Source organism: Aureobasidium namibiae, assembly GCF_000721765.1.
Source record: "Aureobasidium namibiae CBS 147.97 unplaced genomic scaffold scaffold_7, whole genome shotgun sequence".
Classification (NCBI taxonomy): domain Eukaryota; kingdom Fungi; phylum Ascomycota; class Dothideomycetes; order Dothideales; family Saccotheciaceae; genus Aureobasidium; species Aureobasidium namibiae.
In genome coordinates, this window is record NW_013581202.1 from 906,579 (window position 1) to 925,362 (window position 18,784).

At 51.5% G+C, this 18,784-nt stretch overlaps 8 protein-coding genes across 8 annotated transcripts; 4 read left to right on the forward strand and 4 right to left on the reverse strand.

Annotated features, from left to right (window-relative positions):
• Positions 1-56: 56 nt before the first annotated feature.
• M436DRAFT_81428 (uncharacterized protein) lies at positions 57-1,479 on the forward strand (the record flags this gene model as incomplete). The annotated part of the gene is made up of 4 exons (XM_013572853.1): positions 57-245; positions 304-358; positions 406-1,210; positions 1,272-1,479. The coding sequence occupies 4 exons, from the start codon at positions 57-59 to the stop codon at positions 1,477-1,479; spliced, it is 1,257 nt and encodes a 418-aa protein (XP_013428307.1).
• A 400-nt stretch (positions 1,480-1,879) lies between these two features.
• Positions 1,880-6,117, forward strand: M436DRAFT_45259 (MAP kinase; the record flags this gene model as incomplete). Its single annotated transcript, XM_013572546.1, has 3 exons — positions 1,880-2,156; positions 2,298-3,819; positions 3,870-6,117. 3 exons carry the CDS (start codon positions 1,880-1,882, stop codon positions 6,115-6,117), a joined length of 4,047 nt encoding a protein of 1,348 aa, XP_013428000.1.
• Positions 6,118-7,504: 1,387 nt separating this feature from the next.
• On the reverse strand, positions 7,505-8,787 carry M436DRAFT_44858 (NAD(P)-binding protein; the record flags this gene model as incomplete). The annotated part of the gene is made up of 5 exons (XM_013572473.1): positions 7,505-7,570; positions 7,628-8,044; positions 8,105-8,608; positions 8,668-8,693; positions 8,757-8,787. The coding sequence occupies 5 exons, from the start codon at positions 8,785-8,787 to the stop codon at positions 7,505-7,507; spliced, it is 1,044 nt and encodes a 347-aa protein (XP_013427927.1).
• Positions 8,788-9,179: 392 nt separating this feature from the next.
• M436DRAFT_44916 (pseudouridine synthase) lies at positions 9,180-10,496 on the reverse strand (the record flags this gene model as incomplete). The annotated part of the gene is made up of 1 exon (XM_013572487.1): positions 9,180-10,496. One exon carries the CDS (start codon positions 10,494-10,496, stop codon positions 9,180-9,182), a length of 1,317 nt encoding a protein of 438 aa, XP_013427941.1.
• Positions 10,497-10,877: 381 nt separating this feature from the next.
• On the forward strand, positions 10,878-11,724 carry M436DRAFT_45210 (uncharacterized protein; the record flags this gene model as incomplete). The annotated part of the gene is made up of 3 exons (XM_013572531.1): positions 10,878-10,988; positions 11,096-11,358; positions 11,421-11,724. 3 exons carry the CDS (start codon positions 10,878-10,880, stop codon positions 11,722-11,724), a joined length of 678 nt encoding a protein of 225 aa, XP_013427985.1.
• Positions 11,725-11,845: 121 nt separating this feature from the next.
• On the reverse strand, positions 11,846-12,755 carry M436DRAFT_45470 (uncharacterized protein; the record flags this gene model as incomplete). Its single annotated transcript, XM_013572586.1, has 2 exons — positions 11,846-12,591; positions 12,641-12,755. The coding sequence occupies 2 exons, from the start codon at positions 12,753-12,755 to the stop codon at positions 11,846-11,848; spliced, it is 861 nt and encodes a 286-aa protein (XP_013428040.1).
• Positions 12,756-15,995: 3,240 nt separating this feature from the next.
• M436DRAFT_45367 (uncharacterized protein) lies at positions 15,996-16,842 on the forward strand (the record flags this gene model as incomplete). The annotated part of the gene is made up of 2 exons (XM_013572572.1): positions 15,996-16,131; positions 16,202-16,842. The coding sequence occupies 2 exons, from the start codon at positions 15,996-15,998 to the stop codon at positions 16,840-16,842; spliced, it is 777 nt and encodes a 258-aa protein (XP_013428026.1).
• A 114-nt stretch (positions 16,843-16,956) lies between these two features.
• M436DRAFT_44522 (uncharacterized protein) lies at positions 16,957-18,462 on the reverse strand (the record flags this gene model as incomplete). The annotated part of the gene is made up of 2 exons (XM_013572408.1): positions 16,957-18,077; positions 18,135-18,462. 2 exons carry the CDS (start codon positions 18,460-18,462, stop codon positions 16,957-16,959), a joined length of 1,449 nt encoding a protein of 482 aa, XP_013427862.1.
• Between the last annotated feature and the right edge of the window lie 322 nt (positions 18,463-18,784).

Genomic DNA, 18,784 nt, shown 5'->3' on the forward strand with positions numbered 1-18,784 from the left:
TACACTCATCGAGCTATGCTTTCAGACAGTCGACCGTTCAGTCAGAACGCGATATCATGGCGCTTTCTCTGCTCAGCAGTCATGCAATCGTGCAACACGGCTCTGTGTGGACCGCATGGATTCATTGCGCTGTTCATCTGCCCACTTTCCGGGACGAGTATGCGCAATTTTGCGAGCGTACAGGGGGCTACGATTTAGCCGAAGAGAATCCTTCATGGTTGTCAATATACTTTGCCTTTATCGCGGTAGGTCGATTTGCCTTGCAGCAAGTTCGTACTACAGCTGATTGACACACTTTTACAGATTAGTCTGATGTACATGAAGCGTGACGAGGTCGCGGCAGCCGGACTTGAAACAGGTATGAGTATCTTGCAGGATTGAGAAGACATGTCTGATGCTCGTCAGACGAGGTTCCTAGATTGATCAGAAACTGGTACGATGCCTCGATATTCTTCTTCCATAAAGCAGAGTTTCTTCGCAGACACGACATGCGATCAATCCAAGCAATCGCGATCCTGTTGGGCCTCATGAAGAACATGGGCGACTTTGATCTCCAGTCATCACTGCTCGCAGTGGGGATTGGTATTGCGCAATGCCTAGGCATGGACAAGGAGCCTCCGACCGTCTCCGAAAACCATATCCAGCAAGAGCTAAGCCGCAGGGTCTGGTGGACACTGGTCATTTGCGACTGGCTCCAAAGGCCAGTAAGAGCGGCATGTATTCAAGAGGCTGGGTTTCAGGTCAATCTTCCAAGGCTTGTGACCGACGATGAGATGAGTGCGTGGAACTTGACAGCCGTCGATGATGCCTACCCTCGCCCGATTCAATACCACATTGCGATGATCCGGCTTGCTCAAGAATACCATCGCTTTAGGCACAAACTTCCTACTACAGCCGACACTGCAGCTAAGCTAGAGAGTTTTGTCCTCGAAGCAGACGAGTCTCTGGCCAGAATAATTGATGAGCTTCCGCCGCATCTCACAATGTCCGGGCAGATCGGCGATGACATACCTTGGGCACACTCGCAAAGGAAGAATTTGGCAGTTGCGCTTTTGTTCTATCGGTTGAACATTAATCGCGTTCTCCAACACCAATGGCTGGATTGCGATGTTGCGTTTAGGAGAGCAAGAGCAATCTGTTTGAGCTCGGCGAAGGCCATAATATCGTTGGTGGACGGAGACAGCGATTCACTTGTACTGTATCGATCTTGGTGAGCAACTCAAACCTCGATGGTCACCTGCCCTCACGGAACTGACGTCAAGACAATATAGGGCGACTACATCCCACATGTTTTCTGCTGCTATCACGCTAGCAATAGAGGTCCAGCACGGAGACGACGATCAAGCGGCTCGCCACGGTGCAGATATAGACAAATGTCTGGCCTTTTTCGACAGCGTCCAGGAGCAGAACATGCTTGCAAGACAGGCAGCAACAGTGCTCGAGGAAGTCATGCTCGACCAAACAGAGACCCACAATTGATAATTTATGGTCAAGGTTCATGAGCTTGCAAGAGGGTATCAGAATGTCCCAAGTCCGCTCGACACAGTCAATAGCTTATCTTGATGAATATTGTTCAAGGAAGGGTAGATTGTACAGGTGCATCTATGTGATGAAGTCGAGCTGAAACAGATAATGACATGGGTGTGGCTGTGCTGCCCCGTAGCACGGACATTCATTGGTCAGTGTGGCGGCGCGTATACGAAAGTGGTCAAGTTGGGGCGGGATCACCTCTATCAAGTTGGTTCGACGAGGACAAAACAAACATATCCATTCAGCGAAGAACGGCACGCGGCAGCAGGTCGTGAGGCTATATAATAGGCCAAAAAGACAGATTCATCGGGCACAGGCAGCTGCATCTCGCCTCTTCTTGGCGTCGGACATGGTTCAGATGGACTCATCGGCTCCTGCTCCTGCTCCTGCTCCTGCTTCAGCACTTCCCCTGGTATCGCCCATCATGGAGGAAAACGAGCGTCCGGATCTTGTGCGTGCCATGGACTCATCAGGCACCGACGTGACGGATGTTTCGGAAGACTACGAAACCGAGACGGACAACGACGTGACGGGCCCGGACGATGTCGACGTGCAGCGCATGCATTTCCAGCCTCCGCATGCTGTCCTCGACGGCCAGATGACGCCTGCCTCGCAGTTCGGCTGGAGTGTTTCGAGCCATTCGCGCGCCCGCAACGGCTCTGGTGGAACTAACGGTCCCTCTAACATCAACACCGCCCTAAGTCCTGACCCAGCATATCCTGCTCCTCCTCAGCTCTTGTCCACCCACCCGATACCGCCTCAATCAGCACGTCCACCGCGCCCGCCAAACGTACGTCAACCTTCCAACGCCTATGCCCCTGCTCGTCGCCCTCACCAATATTCCTACAACAACACCGCTCAGCGAGCACGTACTACCTCAACGAACCGCGTCCGTCGCAATCCCAACGCCGAATATCGCGCTCAGGAGAAGGCATACGTCCAGCGCCTACGCCAGGATGCTCCGCCCGACGACTTCTTCGTTGGAGAGCCACGAACACCCAGTCTCGACTACAGCGATGGCTCCGAGCCCGACGACGAGTCGCCTGCAGCTGGTGAGGTACTTGAACATGAACACGATGAAGAGACGCTACTATACTACGGCAACGAGGATATGCAGCCTTCAATCGAGGAGCTGAAGATACCTGAGAACCGCGAACGTCTGGAATGGCACTCTATGCTGGCAAACGTGCTTACCGGAGATGTCGTCAAGCAAGAAAAGAAGCGTCTGATTGGTGGTCAGGATCCTCAGAGTGACAGATCGATGATCATGGAGGTCTGGACTGGAGTAAGAGCAAAGGTCTGCGGCCGCTCTTTGGCCGCCCAACGCCGCATGATCGAAGACGGGCGCAGCAAGATCAAGGCTGTCATTGAAGAGATCATTGGTTTCGAAATCAAAGGCGAGGCCGAGGCTGGCAAGACTCCGCTGGAGCAGGTCCGAGACGTCGTGCAAAAGATTGAGAAGATTGAGGGACTGTATCCTACTCGAATGGCTTTTGTGCAAGCAAACCCGCGCGCCGCATCTGACGCCTATGTCAGCAGCTGCGATGCTGTCATGTCCTGGCACAACACAACAGATCTCATCAACACTCAACTTGGTATTTTGCAGGCTTGGGTCGGTAACCAGGAGCTGTCATTCGATAAGCCACGCCAACGTGGTCTCCAAGACGCTCACGGACACATCATTGACGAGAGTACCTTTATTGACCGCATACTCAAAGAAGACGGTCTCCGCTCCCTGTGGGATGAAGACAAGGAGGTCAAGGAGAACAAGCCCAATGGTCTCTTTTACGTCGTCAACGCCGTCATTGACAAGGCCAAGTCTACCCTCATATCTAATGCGGAGTCTTTTGCAGATCGTCACTTGCCTCCATACATCGAAGAGTTGTTGACCTTGATCAACTTCCCTTCGCGTCTGGTCCAAGAAGTCATCAAAGTCCGTATAGGTTATGCCAAGAAGATGAAGGATCCTGCTCAAAAGGGTGTCATGATGGCCGAGCAAATGATTCTGCAGTTCCAAAGTCTCCTCAAGCTGGCCGTCAAGGTCAAAGAGGCATACCTATTTGCTGCTCAGCCTGAGCCTGGCTGGGACTTGCCACCTTGCATCGATGAGAATTTTGATCGTATTGTCCTCGAAGCTGTCCGCTTTTACTTCCGCATGCTAAACTGGAAGCTCATGGCCAATAAGAATACGTTCAAAGAGGCTGAAATTCTCGAACAAGAATGGGGTTTCTGCAACGAGTTGGGCAGGCACCTCGAAGGTGGTGATGTCGAAGTTGCTGAGCAGTTCAGGTATCTTGACACAATTACTCATTTGCCATTCGTTACTGACAACAGAATAGTTCATTGACTTCCAAGTCGCTCCTGAGACTGACAGCGCACTTCGAAGGCGAATTGCAGAAACGGCCCGATGAAGTCGCTGGTGCCGAGATGGACAAGAGATATAAGAACATTCTCGACTCGGTTCGTGTACGACAGCGTAAAATCTTCCGTTTCTCTCGTCTGTTGAGTCAGCGCTTCGAAAACTCCACCGAGTACAGTCTCAACATGAACTCGGTACACATGCAAGACTTGATCGATGCACTCATCGGCTCAGGCCACTTCCTCATTGACACAGATTCCGAGAAGTCAGGCATGTACTTCATCGCATGTCCCGCCCTCGACGGCCGTCTGAAGGAGATTGAAACTTTGCTCCGCACCTGTTATCACCCCGAGGAATTCACCGAAGATCTCACCAACCCCTACGTCCTCATCCTCAAGCCCGAAGCTCCCATCTCGTGGGATGGCGCGATGCTTGACAGATCAGGATTCTCACCACCTCATATCGACCTTCGTACTGGTTTCATGCGTCTCGTTGCCGATGGTCCACAAGAAAGACTCGGTGATGCTAACACTGCTTTTGCTTCAAACATCAACCTCGATCTCAATGTCACAGTACCGCAGCGTGCCAATATGACACGAGTCAACCAAGAACTTCAGAAGATCAGGCGCACTACTTACAAGCTCAGTAATACCATCATGGACAGTGTTGAGATTGTGCGCAAGCAGACTGAGGGACTCCAGTGCCAAGAACTCATCCAGACTTGTTTCGCCTTCGCCACTGAGTTCGGACAGCGTTCGGTGCTATACATGGATCCCAACCGTCGCGCATACCACAATCTCAAGATGACAAGACTTGCCTTGGACTGGGTCAGCTTCGTTGCGGACGATTGCATCCCCTCAGACCGCAAGACTTTCCGCTGGGCGGTCGTTGCACTCGAGTTCGCTATGGTCATGACACGAGGACAAAACATTCTTTCCATCAGCATGACTGAATACGACAAGCTGCGAGCCAAGGTCGCTGGATGTATGTCGTTGTTGATCAGCCACTTTGATATCATGGGCGCTCGTTCAAATGTCGCTGCCGAAGCAGAGAAACAGAGATTGGAGAGTACGGCCGGCAAGCTGCGTCTGGACGTCAGCAAGCTGAAGGACGATGATGAGAGCTCCAAACTGGTACAGCAGCAATGGGTCGAGCAGCTCCAACAGATTGACGAATTCCGCAAGGACCGTGAAGCAGAACGACAAGCACTGGGACGCGTCCTCGAAGACAGCAACGAAGCCGACCGTGCATTGACATACCTGTCTGCTTCGGCAGGAAATGTTGTATTGCGTTGGCAGCAAGGCCAGTTCGTTGGTGGCGGTACCTTTGGTTCCGTCTACGCTGCTATCAACCTTGACAGCGGTCATCTTATGGCTGTCAAGGAGATTCGTTTACAAGATCCTCAACTCATTCCCACGATTGTATCACAGATTCGCGACGAGATGGGAGTTCTGCAAGTCCTCGACCATCCCAACGTTGTCAGCTACTACGGTATTGAGCCTCACAGAGACAAGGTATACATCTTCATGGAGTATTGTTCAGGCGGCAGTCTGGCAGGTCTCCTCGAGCACGGCCGCATCGAAGACGAGACAGTCATTCAAGTTTATGCTCTTCAGATGTTGGAAGGTCTGGCCTATCTCCACGAAGCGGGTGTGGTCCATCGCGATATCAAGCCCGAAAACATTCTTCTCGACCACAACGGTGTAATCAAATACGTCGATTTCGGTGCCGCCAAGGTCATCGCCAAGCAGGGGAAGACACTCGTGGCCGACCCTACTGGCCGTGGCGGAAAACAAAACTCCATGACCGGCACACCCATGTACATGTCCCCTGAAGTCATCAAGGGTGGGGCACCACTCAACTCCCGCCACGGCGCCGTCGACATCTGGTCCCTCGGATGTGTGATTCTTGAGATGGCCACTGGACGTCGCCCATGGGCCTCTCTCGACAACGAATGGGCCATCATGTACAACATTGCTCAAGGCAACCCACCTCAACTGCCGTCTAATGAACAGCTCTCCGAACTCGGCTTGGACTTTTTGAGAAGGTGTTTCGAGCGTGATCCATCAGTGAGAAGTTCGTCTGCGGAGCTGTTGCAACACGATTGGATCATGCAACTCAGAAACCAATTATCACTTGAGCCTGGTACGCCTGCGACACCGGCTTCCGAGTCGAGCTTTGGGAGTATGAGCAGGCATGAGAGTATGAACGGATCGTATAATGGTTGATCGAGATTGTGTTGCTGGCTGTGTCACCGTTTGCATTTCTCCTATTCCCTAGGCATTTTGGCGTTTTCTTGGTTTCGGGTGGGGCTGATTTACTTTCGCTATTACCTCTTATGCATATACACAATTCTTCTCTTCTTCATCTTATTCCTCGTCATTATCATCTTTGTGCCCTGCTTGTGCCTTACAAGGAAAATCTGCGATCAAACACCACTGTCACATGCAGCGACTTGGTAAGAAACCGGTACTTGGACTCGAAGCAATCATGCCTCTCAAGGCATTGAATGTCTGCTGATCCATCAAGGCTGAAACTATTCTTACCTTTGCAGGCTATTCTTTTAAGTTGGCTAGCGTGATCAGCCCATGCAGATTGCTTCGAGTGGGCTAGCGTAGCCAGCCTTGCAGTCAGCCTGGGCAGGAACTGAACGGCTCTCGTAGATCCAAGCATCTCTAGCTGATCTGCTCGCTATACATAAAAGGTCTTTGCGATTGCTGGCTAGTTTTGCTTACAATTCGGCAAGACTCTTCGAGGCTACAGAGCTTCAGAAGTGAGTATCGCTCATCTTGTGCAGTTGACCCTCAGTATAGATAAAACATAGACTGACCCTCATAAAGCCGACATCAACAAAACTCTCTTCCTCATGCCTCTCACCAGTCCCCGAAGCAGAAACCTCCAAGACGGCGGACCAGGCTTCCCCCAAAGCCGCTACAGACAAACCACCCCAGGGCCTCCAAAGCCGCAACCTTCAAGACGGCGGACCGGGCTACCAACACTACAACACAGACGGTAGTCTCGGCGCGCAAGAACGCAGACGACGCGAACGCGAACGCGTGATACATGAGCAAAGAATGTACGAGCAGCAAATACGTGAGGGGGAAGCAAGGTATAGGCAACAGCAGCGTGAGGAAGCGGAATACAGAGAGAGGGAAGAGAGGAGAAGGAGGGAGGAAACGATGTTCAGACGAGGAGGTGGAGGAGGCGGAGGAGGGGAAAGGGGCGGATTCAGAAGTAAGAATCTGCATACTGGGACTGGGTATGAGGAGCATATGCCTCAGTGGGCGGGAAGAGGGGCTAGAGGGGGTAGAGGAGGGAGGAGAGGCCGAGGTGGTGGGTACTCTTTTATGTAGTGGTTGCAGTGCTTGTCTTCTTGGTGTTTATAATAGGTTCGGTGTCATGTATGTCGAATGGACGGCCTACCTATCCTCATCCAGACGTGTTTCATAGTGTGTTGAAAAATTGGATCGGCGTTGTGGTGTGCCAGACCTGCCATTTCTGTTGACTCTTTGCACCTTCACTTCCAAGTATTTGGTGACTGACCACTCTGGATCATCATGATTGACTTTATGGATATCGAAACAAGATCTTTGATCAAGCCGCTACAGACAGTGTTTATACTTGAAGCTTGAGCTCAATGGCCTTGCCATCGGCTTCACCACTCTTGATCATAGATTCGAGCTGTTTACAAGAGTCAGTATAAAACGACGTCGAGACAACTGATATGGTCAAACTCACCACTTCCAAATCCGCCAGAGCTTCCTCGGGAGATTGCATAGGGTCAGCCTTGCCCTTCTGGATACTCTCACCCCACGCCTTGAGTTCTTGCCTAACACCATTCTTATCCTCTAGGAAGTCCTTGGACGACTCGTCCTTGCCTTTCTTGACTATGGTCTTGTCGAAACCGACGTCCACGGTACCGTTTTGACAGGCAACGACGTATTCGGCGCCGGAGAAAGTGGTGCCGAAGCTGACGCTGAAGGTACCAGAACGGCCGTTTGCGAGCTTGACGGTGGCGTTGATGGTATCGAGAGGCGGCAGATGGGGTTGGAGCTGTGCGGTGAAGGCGGCGACATGGGTCATTTTGGCGGATTGACCGAGTAGTTGTCTCATGGCGGCGATGAAGTGGACGCCGCCGTCGAGAAGGAAACCTCCCTGTGAGAAGATTGCTTAGCACGATCACTTCTGGAGTGAAGATTTCCGGGTGAAACTTACCTGGTACTCAGGAGTCTTGCGCCACTCAGTCTCGTAGTACTTAGCTCCAGGCTGCACCAAAGCATGCATACGAAGGCGGAAACCCAGGATCTCTCCCAACTCCTTGACTCGCTCAGCACCATACTGGAAACGACCGAGATAGCGGAAGTTCTCAGCAACAGCCCAGATAGTCTTCTTAGTGTCAATGTTCTTGTGGTACCAATCAATCAGTTCATGAGCAGTTGTCAGATCCTTGGCGACAGGCTTCTCGGAAAGCACGTGTTTGCCTGCTAACAAGGCTTTCTTGATGAAGTCGGGTTGAGTGAGGATGGGTAGGGCAATGACTACTGCTTCGACGTCTGAGCGTTTGAGGAGGTCGGCGTATGATTTGTCTGAGCCTGCATCTTCGGCGTAGAGGTCGGGAGTGAAGGTCTCGACTTCCTTGGAAAGCTTTTGGGCCGAGGACAGGCTGCGGGAGTAGATGGCTTTGAGGGAGAAGAGGTCTTTGTTGGCTTTGATTCCAGGCTGTCAAACAATGTCAGAACTAGTGATTCGATCGCGACTTAAAGACAGGAAAGGTGTACGAGATGAGCCTCTTGCACAAAGATGCCTGTTCACACGGAAAACGAAGATCAGCTTGTAGTCTTCGGTACCATGTGTCATACTTCCCTACCGCTGCCAATGACTGCAATGCCGATAGTCATGTTGTGCTATGTATTGTTTGATGTTTGTATCTTTTTAGAGAAGTCTGTCAATTCTCGTTGAAATCGTTGAAGCCTGCTCGCTTTATTTACACTGCGTCACTCTGAGCCCCACCATGCCCCGCGTTTTTGGAGGCTCCGCCCCGCTTCTGCTTGCCTTTGTTTAGCCTATACCACTGTACTGATCTTGCAGCACTGTACTGATCTTGCAGGTAGTCTTTAGCCTGTGGACGATGCGAATAGTGACACTTCCTCTGCAGTCTGGCTCTCGGACATGAAATGTGCTTCTTCGATAGGTTTTGTTCATGGATGGCCGATCTATGTCGACCTTTCTATACAGTATGGTGTAAGATCTAGCGTCTATGATTGTGTCTATGAAATCATGGCGTCTCCTTTCACTTTGTCTCTGAGCCTTCTACCGCAAGTCCCAGCTTACTGAGATCAATGGCCAAAGGATCTGACTCTTCTGTTGATTCCGTGGGGCCACTGTAACCGGCGGGCGGCAGAGCCCATTCAGGCAGTTGCGTTTCGTACGACCACCTGCCGTCTCCAGCAGCATACTTGCGAGCATGCAGGTAAATGCCGAGTTCGTGCTGCGATGGATCGCTGTACAGTTCTGTGCCACAGAGCTCGCATGTCTCGCCGCTGAGTTTCTCGCCCTTGGTCTTGTTGTAGCGCTCCATCATTTCGTCGTGGTAGGCGACTGCATCGGCTGTTTCGTCTTTGCCCATGCGTGCTAGACGCGACATGATGTCCTCGTCGTTGTCGGCCTTTGACTCACCCTTGCCCAAGTTGAGACCCCACACGCGTTGGTTGGCGTAAATGGGGTCGTTGGCGATGGGGTGACCTAGGTATTGGAGATGTACACGCAGTTGATGCGTGCGTCCTGTCAAGGGCCGACAGCGCACGATTGAGTATCCCTCCTTTTGCTTCCACTCCATCCCAGGAGTGACCTCGCCCTTCTCAGTGGCCTCGTCCCCTGCTCCAGGGTAGTATGCCAGTCTCTTGAAGACGGTTCTTGCATCTTTGCCATCGGCTCGTACACGATTGAGACCAAGCTTAGGGCTGATTTGCATGATGGGCTGCTCACAGATGATTTCTCCTTCTGGAAACTCGCCCTTGACGCGAGCGACGTATTCTTTCTTGACGGTGCGGGCCATGATTTGCTCAGTGAGTTCGTCGGCGGCCTTACGGTGCTTGGCGATGAACATGACACCGCTGGTCAGACGATCGAGGCGGTTGCAGGGCATAGGGTTGAAGCCCTGGCCGCGCTCTGCGCGCATGACCTCAGTCACACTGTTGTAGTTGTAGCGACCCGAGGGGTGCACCGGAATGCCCGCGGGCTTGTTGATAACAATCATATCCTCATCCTCGTGGACGATGCCAATGTTTTGCTGGGTGACGGGGGGTTCGTGGCGGTGGAGGGTATGTGAAACAAGGTCGCCGTTCTTGACTCTGTGGTCGGCACCTGTCGCAGGCTTACCGTTGATAAGCACAGCACCTGTTGCGACAGCGTTCGTATAGTACTCGACAGGGCGATCGCGAAACTCGTCGGCGAAAATCTCGAGAATTTCGCGGCCTCGCCATCGTTGCTTGCACCAGGTGTTGTATGTGTAGTGGTAGGGCGCAACTCGTCGCAAACCGCCCTCGAGGTAGTAGGGCCGCGGCCAGGGATCGCAGGGTGTGATGATGACGTCCGGTGGTTCTTCCATTGTGTTTGGTTTCGTCGCAGGCTTGACACCCTTCTCGACGGTTGTCAAGGCCATGGTCGTTGGCAGTTTTCCGCGCCGCGCCAGGAACGCTACGATTCGAGGGGAGGGAGCCACGTCTAGTTTGATATCTTTGCCTGTCCTGACCCTCCTCTTCTTCGCTTTCCAGTTGGCGTAGATACAAGTGTGGTGATTTGTTGATTTGTTTGCTGCGCCAGAAAAAATAATTGGATAGACTCGGCGATAGAGTCGATCGGCGGCCGCTCGCGTGCACTTTCTAGGCTTGGCCTAGCCTTCTTCCTTCGCCTATCTATCTATCATCTTGTGCTTTGAGCAGTCGTTCGACCATCTTCCCTCCCACTCTGCAATCCACTCACTCTCAGGATGCCTGTCGAAATTACTCGTATGGTCGAAAGCGACATAGAAGGCGCCATCGATTGTATTCAAAAGGCATTCGCTCAAGACCCCTACTTCGCTTGGGTGTTCTCTGAAAATGTAAGGATATATACAATCTGTCTATTCACAATTTCTAAATTACACGACCACACGTCGCCTCTTGACTCTGTATGGTCTGTATCTAACATTAACTGCCATGCAAAAAGTTTTCTCCGGCACGCAATCGTGTCTCGCTCGGTATCCGCTGCAGATGGGGTCTCGAGCACGCTCTGTTCTACGTAGCCAAAGACCCTTCATCGTCTACTCCTTCGCGCGTTCTTGGTATCGCCTGTTGGTTGCCTCCCGCCAATGCTTCTGCTCCACAGTCTTGGAAAAGCTGGTTTGGCGATTGGTCGTTGTGGTTCAATCAACTCTGGATGAACTCTGTGTATGGCAGGGGCGGTCTGAACGTGCGCCGCTACTATATCTGGTTTGTTTGTCCGAAAACGGTTGTGTGGTGTTTGGATCGTATCTGACACATCGGACCTGCAGGAAAGCTGCTCAAAGCGACGCTCAGCGCCAGCTATGGACCGATGACCAGGGTTACTACTTTTGTAATATTGTGACGGTGCTACCAGAGGCACAAGGGATGGGAATAGGAAAAGAGCTTTTCGGAGTCGTCATGCGTCAAGCAGATGCCGAAGGGCGAAAGTGTTATCTCGAGAGTTCGAGGGCGGAGCCAAATATGGCCATATATCGGAAGATGGGATTTGAGCTAGCCAAGGAGATGAAGTGTGATGACCAGGGAACTGCCATCACTCTGTACTGTATGATGAGGGAGCCGCGGTCCGACTGAATGTCTGTTGCAAGGGAAGGACTGTATTAATGTGGGTATTCGAATCATTCAATCGTCAAAGGAGTGTCTGGGGGTATGTAGGAGCAAAGGAGCGTAAAGTCATCGAAGGATTGGCTTGCGTTCAGCCACGGAAGACTGACTTCCAGGGGGACGATTTAGCCTTGGATGGTACCCTTGGCGGCAGATAGCCAGCACCTCCAGTTTCCAAAAGCTCCTGTGCTTTGTCGGGTACACCACCCATAGGCGTGGAGTTCGTCCGTTTTGGCAGACCAGGTGAAAGACTGTCTTCTTGGATGGCAGTCAGCTGGTAGTCGTTGCCGAATCCAACGGGCTTATAGTTTGGAACGAGAGATCCGTTCGAAGTTCTCTTCCTCTCAATGTTCAAGCGAGGCGTTGAAGGGGCCTCTGAATTTGTCCAGCTCCATCGAGTTGTTCGCTGAGTCGACGACGTTGGTGACATAGGCTCGTCTCCAACACTGCGGATCGAAATACTCGGTACGTTCGACGCTTGAGACTTCCTGGTGCCGCTCCGGTTGAGATATTTCCTGTCTCCACTCTTGAGATATGCCATGTGTGGCTCCATGATCACACTAGGAGGCTTGTTGGCCATCTCTGCTCCAGGTTGAGTGACAGGCCCTGGTAGGCCTGGAAGGTTCTTGCTAGCTCTGGTCTTGCTCTTGAGTGATAAGGGATACCGCGACGATCGTACTGAATATCTCTGCTCGTAGTAGATAGGGTACTCTTCCGGCCGAGCCATGTAAGGAGCCGCGTGACCACGGGGGCGGAGCTTGAGAACATCGACCAATGCAGCACCCCTTCGCATTTGTCGTATCACATAAAGGAAGAAGAAGAATAAGAACACTCCGCCTGTTCGTTGTCAGAGCGCGATCTGTTTCTTTTCTTTTCGACAACGTACCTATCGAGCAAGTGATGATGATCAGAAGCCTAGAGCCCTTGGGTAGATCGCTATCGTCTGCCGTTGTTGTCGTTTGTCCAGATACTGAGTACGGATTTGAGCCAGAGAAGTCCATGTCTGAAACGAGATGGTCGTATTTTGACCTTGGTCCAGGATGTAAAGAGCTTTCCAAATGACAGCTCCAAATTGATGTTGACTTTGGGGGGACGAAATAGTAGCAGCCAGCCGCCTAGAATTGATGCAACAGACAGAGATATACGTCGAACGAATGTAATGATTCTGGCCAGCAGAAGGATGTACTACCGTAACCTTGATCGTCGATCGGGGAGGGTAAGGAAACAACAAAGGGAGGAAATCCTCACAAGGATTGCGAGGCCTCGTGATACTGATATAGCAACTGGGGTAATAAGGCTTCTCACGTTTCATCCCAAGAAGTTAGAACTGACCAGAGTGTTAATCTGGGGCTCTTGATCCTGCAAGCAACCTTCGATGGTCAGAGTCTTGCGCAAGGTCCGCAGGGAGCCCTGCCGAAGACACCATGCCTCTGTCATGAATAAGAATCTGATCGATTATGAGACGGATTGCTCCAGATGTGATAAAACCCAAAGTGTTTGGCGTTGGCGGCGTCGAGCAAAAAAGATGAGTGGGTCAAGATGGTGAAACGCGCTTTCCAATGCTTCGAAGCCTGTGCGGCAAACCAGCATGATGGAGCGGTTCCTTCGTTGGAACGTCATGCGACGGTGCCTTTTGTCGCGGGTGGCCTGCAGTAGTCGAGTTGTTCTTGAGCTCGACACGGGAAGCTACAAGCATATACTCGCGTTGGACGATGCAGAGATGGCGGCAGAGGAACCGTTCAGTCTGGACTTTGGCGATCTGTACTCGAGTATGGCATAACTGACAATCAACTACCGAAGCAATCAACTTCATAAGTGAGCATGATGAAACTCAACCGTAGTCATCCGAAAGCACACTCTGAACGACAAACTGAGCGTACTTCTGCTCGTAAACTTCAACAGGACGATTCAGTCAGAGATGTCATGACTTCATCTACCGTGCGGTACCTGTGATCGATTCTCCCAAGCCAGCAAACCTGCTCGATATGCTTTCGATCCTAACAAACTGTCGACTTAAACAAGTGTGAAGTAATTTCCGGACGCGCAGATGGCTAGCCGCCAGCGAGGTGTAGGATTCTGGAAGGTGGTGGCACCTGTGGAAAGAGAACCCTGAAACGTCAGCCACACCCGACAGTTAATTACGGCGTCAATGTGGACTTGTTCGGCACGCGTACCTCGATGTTTGTCATTCTATCTAGCGGATCTTGCTGCAAGACATTGTTCTCTATTTGACACTGAGTCGCCGGCCCGGTACAAGAACGTCAGACGATCTTGCTCAGTCGCACTATGGCATTGGCATCGTGGGTTCTCTTTTCGAACGACTCGGGAGGTTGTCTAGCCAAACACCGCCACAAGGCTTCGCCGACAAATATAACTTAAGGTATGCTCTGCCACCGAGAGACTGCGCCTGCTCGACTTCTGACGAGTTAAATGCTCATGTTGAGTTTATCTCGCTGACAAAAGGCACGCAATAATAATCGTAGTGCACAAGATCGTATAAGCCATCGTATTTCACGTGTTGCTGCCACGTCATGTGCCAAGGGTGCGCAGGCGACAGTTCCCGAGCTATCCATCTGACCTCTTGTCCCAAATATATATATATATATACGTACAGTCAGCTTCAATACACGACTACTACTTTTCTTCGCTCGCACCTACTTGAACTCGAATCGCATCACATACACATTCATCACACATCATGTCAGACCCTTACGGATACAACAATCAGAACCAGGGCCAATATGGCTACCAGGCCCCGCAGCAAGGCTATGGAGGCTACCAGCAAGGCCCTCCCCCACCTCAGTACGGCGACAACCAGCAACAACAACAACAGTATGGCGGCAACCAGTATGGCGGCAACCAGTATGGCGATCAGCAATACAACCAACAGTACGGCGCTCCAGCCCACGGTGGATTCCAGCACGGCCAGTACGGCGGCAACCAGTACGGCGGACCTGCCCCACCACAGCAACAAGCATAGTCAGTCAAATCCTTCGTGGCTCGAATAGACGACGTCTCGAGTACAGCAAGCTGATCTTCGTGTTGCAGCGGACAATACCCACCTAGCGATCCCTCTCACCAGTTCCCGCAACAAGGAGCTTACAACCAGAACCCCCCACCTCAAGACCCCAACAACCCTTACGCCCACCAGCAGGGTCAGAGCCAGTACGGCCCCACCGATCCTGCTGCAGGCCAAGAGGGCGATCGTGGTCTTATGGGTGCAGTAGCGGGTGGACTCGGCGGCGGTATACTTGGTGGCAAGGCCGGACACGGGATCATTGGCACAATCGCTGGAGCCTTCCTTGGTTCTAAAGTAAGTTGAATTTGAATAGTAGAAGGAGATCATGATGCTGATTGGAAATCCAGGCGGAAGATAAGTACAAGGAAAGCCACAACCAGCAGCAGTACGGAGGTAATCAACACGGCCATCACAACTCACACCACAACAAGTGGTAGTATCATACTTCTGCAGTATTTGATTTCTTAATGATCGCTTTGGGAGTTCTGGCTTGGAAATACGCCATGTGGGGGATCTGCTGCTTTTGAAATGCTCAAACTCGGCCGAGAGTGTGGATGTGGTCAGTGGTCAGTGGTCATTGCGGGAACCGCTCTCTGTCCCTTTGGTGATCCTCACGTTTACCTTTCGACGACTCAAGCATTAAGCGATACTTAACCTGGTTCATTCCGTCCTTAACATCGGAACACTTACCGAGTAATGTGATTGGCCGAGTTGACAAGAAGATCGGCGTAGAGGTGGTGACATTGACACCTCCACTTCCTAAAACAATGGACTGCAAACTCAGTTGGGATGGATCTTTTATTGTTTCGAGAGTTCGGGGTCTGTAACGCACAGGCTCTTGCAAGCCAAGCATTATCTGTACGTAGGAATCTAGATGTCGAATCCCAGATCATTCGGAGATATTAGACAAGCCCCTGATTGATGAACTGCTGCGAACTATTAGATATCGGTGGAGCACACTCCGGGATCGTGCTCAAATCTAAGCTTATGGGCGAGCCCTTGGTCGTTCGACGTATCAAGTTAGAGTCGGGAGTGCTATCGAGCCAGAACGACTGTGAAATATGTATAGCAGCCATGACTGAGAGCACAAGGTAAAAGCAAGCGAGAAGGAGCAAATCACTATACACCAAATCACATGATCTCGTGCTTTCCCTGATGCGTCTTCTCCCAGATAGAGTTTTGATTGATGACAACCCCTCCTAACAGATAAACAAGATATGACATGAACAACAACCGAACGTGGCAGGCCACGCCTGTTCACAATGCCAAATACTTTTTCGCCTCGCCCACCTACAACAAATGGGTGAAGCTAACAGCCGCCGACATCCACGGCCTACGTGAAGTACCCGGTTTCGAAGGTAAGCAGCCCCTCTCTTTCCCTACCATTCTCATACAAGTCCTCGAATGGCTAATCATATATTTCTGCAGGTCAAAAGATCTACTTCCACCTCAATCACCCCATCCGCTTCGTCTACCTCGTCGCCCCCATCGTCGCAATTCAAGACATCCCAAACACAAAATTCTTCATCTTGACCTTGGACGACAGCAGCAATGCCTGCATCGACGTCAAGATCGAGCGCGGAGACCCTGCCAAAGTCGACGCAGACAGCACTTCGAACACCACTGTCCCAAACTTAGACATCAATACTGCTCTTGGCTATGACAGCGAAATCAAGATTGATGGCCAGAGAGTAGATATCGGGACTGTGGTCAAGGCGAAGTGCACAATTGGGAGTTTCAGGGGTGTCAAGCAATTGGAATTGAAGAGGTGTGGTGTTATCAAAGATACTACGGAGGAAGTTGCCGCTTGGGAAAGCATGGCAGAGTTCAAGAGGGATGTGCTCGCTGGCCCCTGGGTGCTGGACGCTGCTGATCAAGCTGCGTTGGATCTACAGATCCAGCAAGAAGCCTTGAAAGAGCAAGAAGAGGAGAAGAGAGAAAGACGCAGTCAGAGGGCTCGCCAGAAGCGGGAAGAACAGCGAGTCGAGAGAAGAAAGCTCCGAGAGGAAGAGAAGGAACGGAGAAGGCTAGCCCTTGAGAGGAAATACAACCAAGGTGCTTTGATCTGATTACGACTGGATTAAACGGTCCAAACGGTGTATGGAAGGAAACGCCCTTGCTATGCGTGGTAGCTAGGAAGAACAAGAGAAAGACATGACAAAATCCAACAGTCGCCAATGCGATCAATCATCGTCTTCATCATCTTCCCTGCTCTTCTTGCGCTTCTTTCCCTCTTCGTCTTCATCGTCCTTGGCCAACTGCTTCTTCCTGCGCTCGTGGCGTAGAGCCTTGGCCACCTTCTCATCTCCTGCCTCCTTGGCCTCATCCCAATCGACATCGTACTCCTCAGCAACCATCTTGATTTCTCTTCTCAAGCGATTGCCCTCTTCGACCAAACCGTCCCACTTGGAGACGTCAAAGCCCTTGGCCTGATACAGCTTATCCTGTCTCTTGCTGACAGTAAAGTTCATGGCAGAACGATAGCTGACCTCGCGGTTATGGTACAAGAACCACATGTAACCGCCAATCAGAGTAGACAAACCAACCAGATAGGTGACGGGCTCCATGACATCCCAGCCTAGATCAGTCTGGAAAGTGAGGACGTAGACCGAGCCCCACCAACCCACCAAAACGGCAAACCCACCTTGAGCAACGCGCTGCGCACTCTTATGCGCCAGCCTGTCGCACTCGGTCTTGATATCTGCCATTGTCGAAATCTGCTTTGCCGTCTTGCGCAATCGCATGCGAAGGTAGTAGGTGCGATCAGCGAACGATGGAACCGCAACATAGATGGGCTCGGGAGCACTCTCAATATCGACACTGAACTCCTTTCCTCTTGCCGCATCTCTGATGAAATCGCCAATCTCAGTGCTGGGCGACCAACGCACAAAGTTGGGGTGTTCCGGATCGGGCTGCTTGACAGGATTCTTTGGCTTTGCTGCTGCAACCTCTCCGGACTCATTGAGCTTGCCGGTGCGTTCGGTCTTTCCGTCAATCTTGAAGTCCTCCGAGTGTTCGAACTTGTAGTCTTCAGACTCCTCATCGGGTTCATGGCGATCAGGGTTTATTGCTTCTTCTCCTAGATCTTGTGCGCGGAAGTGGACCGAGGGAATCTTGTCGCTTCCACTCTCTGTCTTTATCACGGGAAGTTCGGATTGAATGAGGCGTTCGAGGTAGGAAAGAGGTTGTTGCGGGTGTACGAGAAGAGCCAGCGGTTCCACATCTTTGCGGTCGTTGTTGTAGTCCCGTGTGGTGAGCGGGAGGATGAGTTTGAGCATTCGGGATGGCGTTGTCAGGAGTTTGCCTATTGCATTCACGTTAGTCTTGACACTCAAGCAATGCGAAGGTTAGATCGGCATACCTTTGACCATAGCACCAGCAGATCTCATCCTAGCAACAGGAGGCTTATCGCTGCCCTCACGCATCCACGGCGACCGCATCTGACTCTGCTTGCTGTGCTCCACAACCCTCTCATAATGATCCTTTTCTTCCTTGCCCACCTCTTGACTCAAGTTGGCGGCGGGCTGACCCTGTGAAGTCGAGTTCTCAGCCGTGACACCCTTCGATTGCTCCCTCAATCTCCATGGCGTGCTTTGGGCGAAGGTCCTGGTACATTGATGGCCGACACGCGGATATGTGGTTTTACTGTGCCTAGCCGCAGCTAGAGCTCTCAGTATTGATGGTTGCATGTATTGTGATTTCTGGTATGCGTATACTATTGACTCAGCATATTATATTGCCTTTGCAGGGGTTGTGACGGGAAAGAGGAATCGACTTGTTGAATGTTCGATGCCAATTCAAGGTTTGATGACGTATCGGCTTTGCGGCTTCTCCTTTGTTTTGCACAGCCACAGCTTATTGGGATTCATCATGTCGTGTGCCAAACAAGTTCAACGAGCGTCAGACTTCTTGTTTCCTCTAGGGTTGCTGGGCAGGTTGCATGAACAAGAAATCGATTGTCACTTTCGTGTTTGTGTCCAATTAGTCACGTTCAAGGTTTATCTCCACGAT